Here is a 12,532-nt window from a genome sequence, read left to right as displayed (position 1 = left end):
AAATTGCCTAAGAAACACAAGCTCTAAGCTTACATAAATCATACATTCATACTTGTTAAAACATTGTTCGTGTACAATAAGAATCGGTTGCAATACTTACAACCCTTGAGTTACAATGTTGGATCTATTCATCTTCTACAAGTACATCAATGCATTTCACTCTAATCATTAGCTCACAAAGCAATTCAGTCGTCTTACTTAATCTATTAATGAATAAAAAGGCGTCGAACAACTATATTCTACAAAGATTATACATACAAATCAGTGATAGCATAGAACTACTAATTATACATGAGGATCGAAAGAGTCAAACATAGCCTATTCTTTTTCACTTATAAGATACAACTTTTGACCATTTTCAATCATATCTACATCAAGTATTTTACCACCATCTTCTGATAATATACATGAACCTGTAAGAAAGTTTAACTTTTCTGATGCCAACCTAATCAACTCATCTATTGTACGTGGAAGCCATAAAACAATCCCTGGTTTTCGGTTTTCTTTTGTTCCCCATGGGTGGAATGGGAAGACTGTGCATTTCTTATGGAGCTTTTTATCTACAAGCAAATAAAAACAAGTTAACAATATTTGGTTCTACATATCAATTCACGAACATAACTGATATAATTCAGAAAAAAAGTGGATTTATATTGAAACAACAATGTTTAAATGTTTGATTATTACCAAGCATTTCTTCAATGTGATCTGAAGACTGAGACAGTTGAGCAGCTTTCGCGGCTTCCAGTAGCTTTATCAAGTTCTTATTTCCACACATCCATGCTTCATCTAATGGTGTGTTACCCCATCTGTAAAAATTCACAATTTTGATGTATAAGTAAAAATTACCTTAAGAGATTATTGCAAGATCATCTGATAGTTCTAATCAGTTTATGTTTAAGATATCAAACTAGGATTACATACAAAGCTGGTCATTAGCATACAATGTATGTGTGTGTGCCGTTACCTGTCTTTTAAAGTAACATAAGCTCCAGCCTCTACTAACAGTTTCGCCATCAAATATAATCCTTGAGAACAAGCAACATGCAGTGGAGTTCTATGATCATAATCTTTGGAATTTGGATCCATTCCATTAGTCAAAATTCTTTTCAGAAATTCGACATCCCCACTTAGAACAACTGTGCAAAGAAAAGAACCAACATCTTTGACATCGATTCTGGCCTTTTCCTTGTACAACAGCGCAGCAACTTTGTCATGTCCATTTTTGACAGCTTCTAACAGTGGTGTATTACCAAAATTATCTGTTGGGAGAGTGCTGTGTTAGAAAACATGTTGTTTAAGAACAAAGAAAACAAAAGTTAGTTATGTAGATGATGCACCTGTCTTGTTCACATCGGCTCCTTCTTCAATAAGGAAGAGAACAATGTCTTCGCATCCTCCTGATGCAGCTATATGCTGTGGCCAGAGAAAGTTTCAAAGTTATTAGATTTTGTACAAAATAATTTGCACTTTAATACGATGCTACAAAATCATTACAGGTTAACAAGCTTCAAGCATTCTGATTACTTGAAGCTACAAATCCACCCATCTTGCCACCAATATCTGTAGTATAATAAATCCAACAGAGCTGACCTCTCACTACGTTGTGTTCATTCAACTTCGGTTATATGAGATTATCTCAATTTACCTAAACTTATTAGACTTTTTCAAAACTTATTATAGTTTTAATGTGAACTTGGGTGATCTGATAAAAACTTATTTTTCCTAAACTTATATTATCTGAACTTATTTTTCCTGAAGCAATTCAAGTGAATATAAAGTAAATAGAATAAACAAAAACAATGTGCATGACATAGATAGTGGAGAGTTTGAGAGGGGTGAATTTTGCCTTTCATTTTACTTTTAGTGTAAGATATTGTCTTAGAGGTGAATCTATATTTGCCCAAAGTTGAGATTTACAAACTACTCGTACATGACAGGTGCGCGTAAGTGTACCTGAAAACTACAGGGTAGCACGGTTCTATTATAATATAAGTAATCAAGTATCATACCAGCGGAGTCCTTCCATTGTAATCTGTCTTCTTTAGATCAGCTCCGGCGTTAAGCAAACTCTTTAGCTGATAAAGATCTCCATGGTGTGCAGCATTATTTACTTTGAGTGCAAGTTCTGATTCTTGTTTTGCAATGTGAGATGCAATATCAGATTCAACTTGTTTCAAGTTGTATTTTCCATTATTATTACCCTGCATGTCACATAGCAATGGTAGACATATTACTCGTTGTACCAAGAAAAGTTTAAATCAATTGACTTACATGAGCATAATTGATTAAAGTATATGTAAAAGTATAAAATCAAAATGCATTTCAGAATGATTGAATTCCCTCGTTACCTCAAGGAGATTGTCAAAGATTTTCTTCCCGTCATAAAAATATATGTCAATAATATTGCTTAATGACTCCTTGTCAATCCGCAGAAGCCGACACAGATCAATAACTCGGATGATACTAGGCTGAGGAACATTGCAAAAAATGGAGATTTGTCCAAAAGTGTTATTTGGTTCAAGACGAGAAATTATCTGTTCTGATCCATCTTGCCCAATGCCTACCTCCTCCTGTAGAAAAAACAACAGCCAAAATATTGCTAAAATCCTACAATTTGTATCCAAATTCTAATACTCCACTTTATAAAGAATCAAAGATGAAACAATGTGTAAATGTAAAGCCATTTTCAAGAAATCAAACCCACATGTGAAGCTAATTGTTCATAACACACTATGAGTTATAGCTAAAGTTTTGCACTGGATGGTATATTGAAATTATAAACTTTAAAAATCATATACGAAGTATGTAGTTTAATGCTCGATAATGACATGAGGATAAGAAAATTTACGAACATTAATATTGTGGATAAAAGAAAATGCAAATGCAGGCATACCAGCAATCCATGACAGATGAAATAAAGTTGATCTACTACATTCCCTTGCTCTAAAATCACTTCACCGGGAAGGAAAAATTCTTCGTGGACTCTAATTACCTGAAAAACCATGTGCAACGATTATTCATAAAATTTAAATCGGGGACTTAACACCGTAATATGGAAGCCTGAAACATGCTAAAAGATGTACAGAAACAACTTTGTTCTGTGTTAGTGTTACTAAAGAACAGCATGTAGAAACTCATGAATTATTATCATTGTGCATACAATATCATCACCAAATCGCAAACTCCAATTAGTTATACTTTCTCAATATGCATAAACAGATGAAGTATCTTAAGACCAAACCTTAATCTCCAATTAAAAAATCTCCTTGGTAAATTATAAGAAGCATGCTGAAATATATCAGCTCATATAATCAATTTATTTAACTTCATTCTTTTTCCTATACATTAAGATTGACCTTTGCACTAATGAATCTTTTTTAGAATTGATGAATCCCATGTATGAATCCTATGTTCAACATGTATCAGCAAAACGCAACTGTGTTTGTGCTACATGTAGCATCAATATGTTGTACAGAACATCTCGATTTCATTCATGAATAATATGATTCATATCGAGCTCCTACATACTTTTTACTAACAGTCTAACAAGATAGCATAATATAGGTTCTATTAAACATAATTTCAGCAAATTAAACAAGAATTAGGAAATGAAAAGGTGGACTTGTAAATGCTAATTATACCCATGGATAGTTTATGCATTATTATCTGAAACTTCAAGAACGCATCAAAAAAGAGGATCGGAACTTACAATCTGATTGATGAATTCTGGAGAACATCCTTTAAATAAAGGAACTTTTTCAATGTATGGCATGTACAATGATTGGGATATCTGCATAAACAACATAATTAGTTTACTTTTCGATAATAAACAACAACGAATCAACATTAAAAGATATAATTGATGCTTTTCTGATTTTACACTACCTTAGCTCGAAGTGATATGGGAATGTCCTGCAGAACAGAAGCCTCAGTATAGCTACTTTCATATTGTAAACGCAAATGACCTTTGATCTGATTGCGAAGATCCCTGCTAAGCCTATTTCTGTTCATATATTTCATCACTTCTGTCATTTTATCCCTGAATCGTTCTGTTTTCGAACCTTTAACTATCAGTGCTGTCATATTACCAATCAGATAAGCACCCAAAATCATATCAAATGAGACATAAATCATAATGAATATCATTTCCCTCATATTAACAGCATGAATGTCCCCATAACCTGCAAGATAACAGGATCGTCGTTTGTTCAGTGAAGCCAATGACTATATTAAGAGTAATCAATTGCAGGACAAGCAAATCCGACTGAAAAAGGACAATAGTTTTTTTCTGAGCTGATATTTAAATCGACTTTGTTCTACACTTGAGACATCAAAGGAGTAGCTCACCTACAGTAGCCATGGTAACGATGGCAAAATATAGAGATGTCGTATACCTCCTCCAAAGATCAATCTCCCTGAAATGGGAATAACTATAGTCTCCCAAAGTTAAACTGCCAATCCATGTGTAACCTTCTTCACGTTCAGGAATCGTCGTGGCTAAATAATAAAATATACAAGCTGCTGTATGTGTGCAGTAGAGTTCAACTGTAAGAAGTTTTACAATCCTAGTAAAAAGGTAGTTGATCCTTATATCCTTCTCCAATTTCTGAAGGAAAAAATGTATCTTACGTACTCGACACAACCTGATCCATAGCATGTATCTCACAGCTTCTTTCCTATGAGATGCCTGCAAAAATTTATTGTTTTCAGAACAATTAAAATTTTGGATCCTGCCATCATTTGTAAGCTAAAACAACACAAGATATGGGAATTGTTGCAGTATAGCAGTACAAATTCTTTTTTTTAACAGCATGATGATTATAATAAGAAAATCGCTTGAATTATATTTTCAAAGTTCACATTTTATATAAACAGAACTATTTATGCAGCATAAATAAACTCTACAGCAGATGAAATTCTAAAAGAAAATCGAGTTTGTATGGTGACTCGTGCTTGAACTATGAGACGAAAACCTAAGAACTCTATCAAATGACCATGCTCATAGTGATTATAATCGAAATCCATAAAACACAAACATGCCATGACTCCATGAGAAAGAAAGACACTTAAGAAAAAAAAATGATTACATAAGAAAATACCTTATAAATAAGATCCCATGGCAAACAAGCGAGCAAATCCAAAACAAAAGTAGATTTCAAGTACCTATAATAAGAAAAAAGAATGATAAAAATCAATGAGCAACAATTTTCATTTTTTATTTTTTGGCTTAAAATTTTAAGACAAGAAAAAAGGGACCTGAAGGCGATAGCAGGACGTTGGTAGACCATACGGTAAGTTTGTTTATCTCTGTATCCGACAAAGAATTGAAGCACGATGTCCATAAGGAAAGCAACTTGTCCAACAATGTCTAAGACGAACAAGTTCTCAGGAAGTCCCCTGAAGAACCCAAACTCCATCGGCGTAAAGAATGAAGAGTAGATTGCCCATAATAGTATGATGTTGTCCCATGCTTTATACCACCTGCATTAGTATACCCACCATTGTATGAAACTATAGTCAGTTCGTAGTGTGTGTAATGTATGGCACCCCAAAACAATTTTTCTGCTTGAATTTCGGTTTTCACATGACAAAACAAAATTAAATAAAAATTTATCTTACAAAATTATGTCAAAACTTAACTATATACTACGTATAATATTAATCCAATTCATATTAAAATCGTAAAGGTTTCATGATTTCCTGACCTGAAAATTAAATTTTTAGAACTATATAGTTTTCATAAAATTATGTCAAAATGTAACTAGTTCGGGATAATTGTTTGGTCAACGATTACTAATTCAGGAGATACTTGTTTGGTCAGGGGTAAATTATAGGGGTTATTTATTTAAGGGTTACTCGGTCGGTTAGGAATTACTCTCACACAGATAACGCGTAATCGACTGAGTAAGTAATTCCTGAATAGTATTCTCTACAAGTAATAACCCCTAATTAAGTATGTAACCCCTGAACAAATAACCCATACAAGTAACCCCCGAAAAAGTTCCCTGTACAAGTAAACCCTTCTACACGGTGTGGCCAGCCACACAAAAAAGTTGTTGATTTAAAAAGGATATGTAACTCTATCAATTGAACATAAGTACTTCATATCTATTTATTGGATAATGATACATAAGTGATATAGCATTGAGTTATAAATAAGAATTTAAAATCTTTTTTTTATTTGGTATAAGTTTAAAAATGCATGACAAACGCCTATTAGTGCAATTTTAGAATATATTTCATTAATACTTTTCCATTATTTAGCTTCTTATACATAGAAGTAAGGCCAGGGCTATATATAACATCTTTCATTTTTAAATATCAAATTAAATTTCAATTTAACAATGAAAGAAAAGATTTCGTATATATAAATCTTGTATAATTATCTCATGACCTATTTGCATTAAAATCACATTAAGTCTAAATTTACCCGAAGTAGACTATTAATTAAATGATATTTTAAATTCAGTAAAACTATTGAGATGGAAACACATATTGTGATTTGATATTATGAGAATATACAACAATATACAATGAAAATATACAAAAATATTACTTTCTCAACATTTAACATGGTATCAGAGCCTAAAGAGATCCTAGGATGAACACAAGAGTTTGTGTTAGATGAGAGAATGAAAAATTAACATTAATCACGAGAGTTTGTGTGAGAGGATAGGATGAAAAACACGAGAGTTCGTGTGACAAAATGAAAAAAACCTTAAAATGGGAGAAAGAAAAAAAAATATTACAACGGGATCAAAAAGAAAGGTGTTCTTGTTGTATTGATATATTTGCAGGTTTGAAAAGAATGACGTTCCTATTTCATTGTTGATTGATGGAGTTGAAAAGAATGACGTTTTGATCAAGTGGGAGAATTAAATAATCTTAAACACGAGAATTTGTGTATGATGAGTGATTAATTGCATGCATTACACATTATGTGCGTCGAATATAGTGAGATTGTGAGAGTTCAAATTTTTGTTTTTTTTTTAATAAGTATTGTTATTTTCATAATTACCGTATGATAATAGTGTAAGAATTATTGCGAGAGTTCACAATATGATTTTTTATTTTTTTATGAGAAATCGATTTATTTGTGACTATGTTGATCATGGTGAAATTTGATGATTTTGATGAAGAGGATGAACATGGCATGATCAAGTATTGTCCAAGATGCAAATTTTGTGGCTTGATGTTGACAACAAGATGGAGATTTAATTTTATTGTCCAAGTCGGACCTTTGAGATCTACACCTCCTACTTGAGGGAGGGAGGGTATTGAAATTGGAACATATATTGTAAATTTGTGATATGATATTATGATTGTGAAAAGATATATGTGAGATATTGTGGATAGATTAAGGCCCTGTTCTCTTACGTTGAAATTCAATTCAATTCAGTTCAACTCCTAATTTCCTTCTCTTATAAAATATTTATTTTGGTTCAATTCAGTTCAGCTGAGTTCAGTCAATGAGAACAGGCTCTAACGAAGTTAAGATACTTGGGAATATTAAGGTTTTTTTTTTTAACGGGAATATTAACTTAGATATTCCTATTGTCTATATATATTGTATTGTGGCCGAATATTATAAATGGAAAAATACAATGACAAAATACAAAGAATTATTTTCTCCAATATTTAACAAAAACTTTACTGCAAAATAATAAGATATACTACGTATATTAATACTATTGTAAAGCGAGTATACGTACACAACATTTTTTGAACAACTTTTATTGATTATTGGTAGCGTTTAGTAATGAGCATACACGGACTCACGGAGTATAGGAGTGCCTCTTGTGTCACACATATAAGAGAGCAAGTCAGGAACATGTGGTTCTGATCTAAGTTGATTCACTACTAGATTTTCTGATTTGGATCAAGTTTAATTATTTTATGTATCATTTCAAATTGATATCAGTATTTTTGGTGACAAAATCGAATCTTATGTTTAAAAAGTCATTAAGATTCCTAAGGAATAACATTGGCCCATTGTTAGACACCAGATTTTACTGTAAAGAATCTATAAAGGTGAAGACACACAAACAAAGAGAACCAACCTTAAACAGAAAACAATCAAATATAGACGCAATCTAATTGCGCCTCTGACCGTCGGTTTTCCACTCTAGAGGCTGTTTGGTGTGGTGATGCGAATGCCCATAACTTTGATGACTAGATCGCAAGGCATATGTGAAAAGAGGTGTCAATTCGGATGTGTGGATCAACCGACCAGATTCGGTGAGGTTGGGTCATATCTATTACTTCCTCCGTTTTGTTTTTAGTTAACACCATTTGACTTTTATAGTAATCACATATTACATGTTGACTTGCTATTGTGATTTAGAGATACAATAGAAAGTATTAATCTTGAATCGTGCCAAATTATTTTGTCCACGCAAGTCAAAATCAAAATCAGATATTTTTCAGGTCGATTTCGGATCGGATCAGGTCAGGTGTAATTTCGACACATCTATTTGTGATCTACCATAGAACTAAATAAGCACATTTTTTCCCGTACAAAAAAGAACATTTTTGTAAAAAACAAAATATTTTTCATAACAAAAATGTTGAAAAGCATAAATTTAGAGGTATTTGATCAAAAAAATAATTTGGTTTTCAATTTTACAATCCGATCCGAATTTCTCTCTCAATCCAATCTGATCCAATCCACATAAAAATACGATTATAGAAATAAATAAAGCTTTAATATAAATACAAGTCTTCAAAATCATGACTAAAATAAATAGTTCAACATCAGGTCATTTATTAATTAATACAAAGTCTCCCTAATATATTTTATGTACTACTAAATATTTAAGCTAGACTTTAAAAAACAAAGAAATCCATATTTATATTTATATTTTACAAATCGTTTTTCGGTTTGGATTGGATCCAATTAGCTAGGTCAATCCGATCCAATCCGAAAATCCGATTTTACAAATAAATCTCAATCCGATCCGATTTAAAGTTCGGATCCGAACCGAATTGATAATTCGGTTTGGAATGGACTGAATTTCGGTTTTAATCCAAATTATGGACACCCCTACCTAAATTCTAGTTAGTATGTAAATATTTGATTCAGATACAAAAATGTGCTTATTTGATGCTGTTATAGATTAGTAAATCTTTCACTGTCTCTGCTTAAGACCGTCCCTAATTTTAATTCACATAAAACCCAAGTAAATTTATCGATATAATTTCCAGTCGTTTAATGGTATGGAGTACCTAAATAAATTTCCACTACTCAATGTTTACTCACTAATTTTGTGTAGTACATTTTTTCCATCTAGTTGAACACTATGCTCACTTTATTGTTTCAAAGCGATACTCCTATCCTACCATTTAAAAAGTTTGACATGATTCTTATGAGTAGTGTTTAATTTGACCAATTATACATTTTATGAGTAGTGTTTAATTTGACCAATTATACATTTTAAAATGTTTATATTTACATATTTGCCCTTATCAATGTTAACTACCTCGTTTTTGAACTCTTCAAAATAATAAGTAGACATTAATACCCTTGAAAATTTGGATTATTTGTTGATATATTTTCATCATTAATACTGCCAACAATTAAATTTGTAACTCAAGGATAAACAAAAAAAATCTCCCCACATATATTAACTCCGTTTTTAAATACTTGCTCCATTTCTCCATGTACTGAGTTTTAGGAGAAATTGAAGAAAGTAACAAAATATAAAGGTGGTAGGGTTAGTGGAAGGTAAATTAGAGGAGAGAGAATATAAAAGTAATAAAATCACGTCCCACTATTTGAGAAAAATGAATTAAATATTGTGAAAACTTTTCAAATAATGAAATAGAGCAAGTATCTTAAAGCGGCCACAAAAAGAAAGTGGAACAAGTTTTTAAAAACAAAGGGAGTAGCTAGTTATGGTGTGCACATCACACACGCTAGTCGCCTTAATTACGGTAGAAAAATATGCCAACAAACTTCATTATAATTACAACTAATTACTGATTTGAGCCCATCTTTGAATAGTGTTCATAGTTAGCTGTGATATTAGCTATTAATGTGGGAGTTACTGTAAACTGTCAATAAATTGTTAGTTGTGTACATAAAAAATTGAGTTTGAGTATTGGTAAAGTAACGGTCGACTAATAACAAAAACCAACAACTACCTCCAACTTTCAAAAGCTAATAACATTGACTTTTAACAAAAGCTACCCCCACCACTAAAAATAACCTCCGCCACTACATTGTCAAATACTCATTTTTTTTTTTAATTACTAGGGTGGCTAACGAGTGTGATGCTCGTGCCATATCTAGGAATTTTCAGAGAGCTCCTTTTGTTGTTGGCAATAGAAAAATATGTAAACAAATATTTTTAGCATTAATTATAAATGTTTGTACTCTATTCTTAATTAAATTGTTAAAAAAAATGTGAAAATTACTATTAACAAGGGCAAATAAGTGAATATATATTTTAAAGAGCATATTTGTTCAAATACAATTCATAAGAGAAATCAATAAATCACATAGGAAAAACTTAGAGATGATTAACATCATATCGATCAATAGGTGCATATAACTATATAAGTAAACAAACAAATTTTAAGGATATATTTGTCCTCACACTATTTATAAGTGTTTTCTCATACTTTTTTAAAAGGTAGGGAAGTAGTGATTAGGCTTGGTCAAACCAATAAAAGATGTCTAAAAGCCATTGTCGAACACGCCCTTAAAAAAAATAAAAAATAAAAAATAAAATAAAATAACCAATAATTATCTTACTACTTTGGTTTCTAAAATTTTATAGGACTGGCAAAATCAGGTTAAATGGGTCGGGTTCAGGTCAACTCATTTAATTAAAACCCATTTATTTCGAATTCAGGTCAACCCGTTTATAAACAGGTTAGGTCGGGTCAGAATTTCTAACCTGTTTATGTAAACAGGTCAGGTTCAGGTTTGGGGGTGTTGACCCGTTTTTCTAAACAAGTCGACCTGACCCGACCCAACCTAATTGCCAGCCCTAAAATTTTATCTTATTCATCTGGTCAAATTAAAAAATATTAATATATTTTGTTATTTGTACAAAGAAATAAAGTATTTTTCTTTAAAAGGAAATAAAGTAGCTTATTATTTATGATATTATAATATTGGATTCACCTAAGTGTAAATTTTTTAAATATTAACTTTTTTTTTCTTACACTATCATTTACAACATAGTTAAAAATATTAATGGCCAAAGGTAGGCATTGAAGAATGAACACTGCGTAAATTTAAAGTAAGTCGAACTTTAAATACTGTAACAAACAGATTTTGTAGTACTCATATTATTTTTTTTTTTTTTTTTTTTTTTTGAGGAATTGTAGTACTCATATTAATTAGATAGCAAATCCATAGAAAGAAAAAAATAATTAAAATTAGAAAAATTGTATGAGGCTCGCCGTAGTTAGTTACACCTTACACCAATTCTATCTAAGAAATCAATCATGATTTTTTTGAAATTATTTATAAAAATTTTTACGAAAATGAATCAATCATTAGTCACAATCTCTCTTTATTTTCCTTATTTAACGTACGGATAAAAAACAAATCGAATAACAATATGCTAAAAATAAATCAAGAAACAGTAAAAACAAAATGGAGAATGTGATACTCTTACCTGTTGTGTTCTGGATGAATAACAAGACCATGATAAAGATCCTTAACACCAACAAAGAACCCTTCTCTTGTAAACTGCCTTTGACTCGACTCGTGGTTAAACTCCGTCACTAGCAAGTTGAACCGGCTTCCCACCGATTCATACAGCCGTTCTCTCGGCCGCTCCACCACAAAATCCTCCTCTCGATTCGACGACGACGAAGACGACGACGTTGATCCTTCCATTCTCTCTTCTCTACCTCTAGCCATCATTATCCTTGCTATTTGTTTGGGTTTCATCGTAACTATATTATTTCGCCAATATATGTCAAATTCTTTCTAATTTAAGCCTTATACGTAGAAAAAAAAAAAATAAGTATGACTCTTCTATTAATGAATTAATTTTTAAGGAAAAATAGAATGTCTTATTTGTAAGAAATGATGAATAATCTGACCTTAGATGTAACTTGAAAAGAGAGACAATATATATCACGGGAATTCTAACGAATTTTGATGGTGAAAAATAAAGTGTAACGAACTTGATCTTTTGTTCATGTAACCGACCCCACCCTTCTGCGATTAAGGTTTATAACTTGATTGTAATCGTACACTAATTTTAAGTTGAGTGATGATTTGGTTTAATTTGAGGGTTTTAGTGTAGAAATATGATTTGAAATGAAGAGAGAGGTTAAGAAAGAAAGAGAGAGCTTATGTAGAGTTGGGGACTAAAATGGGTTTATTGGGGACTAAAATTGGTTTATTAATTAAAACGCATTTTGGCAATATGTATATATGTAGCTGTGTTTATCACTTTTCCGCTAGTTGGTTGATGATAATTAGCACTTTGCCCATAGTATGTGGTTTTAGTTTCTAATTGATTTAATTAATTAGGATTATCTAAATCAATGTGAGCCCTACCAT

At 31.6% G+C, this 12,532-nt stretch overlaps 1 protein-coding gene across 1 annotated transcript; it reads right to left on the bottom strand.

Annotated features, from left to right (window-relative positions):
- Nucleotides 1-255: 255 nt before the first annotated feature.
- On the bottom strand, nucleotides 256-12,317 carry LOC145595215 (potassium channel SKOR-like). Its single transcript, XM_081651597.1, has 14 exons — nucleotides 12,067-12,317; nucleotides 11,634-11,916; nucleotides 5,260-5,484; nucleotides 5,103-5,166; nucleotides 4,351-4,690; nucleotides 3,889-4,184; nucleotides 3,713-3,793; nucleotides 2,897-2,995; nucleotides 2,352-2,573; nucleotides 2,013-2,204; nucleotides 1,341-1,416; nucleotides 968-1,262; nucleotides 688-809; nucleotides 256-560 (listed from the first exon to the last, which is right to left on the bottom strand). The coding sequence occupies exons 2-14, from the start codon at nucleotides 11,909-11,911 to the stop codon at nucleotides 319-321; spliced, it is 2,532 nt and encodes an 843-aa protein (XP_081507723.1). The 5' UTR covers nucleotides 11,912-11,916; nucleotides 12,067-12,317; the 3' UTR covers nucleotides 256-318.
- Nucleotides 12,318-12,532: the final 215 nt, after the last annotated feature.

Source organism: Chenopodium album, chromosome 19 (genome assembly GCF_948465745.1).
Source record: "Chenopodium album chromosome 19, dcCheAlbu1.1, whole genome shotgun sequence".
Lineage (NCBI taxonomy): Eukaryota > Viridiplantae > Streptophyta > Magnoliopsida > Caryophyllales > Amaranthaceae > Chenopodium > Chenopodium album.
Note: the sequence above shows the minus strand (reverse complement) of the source record. Positions and strands in the feature narration are given on the sequence as shown.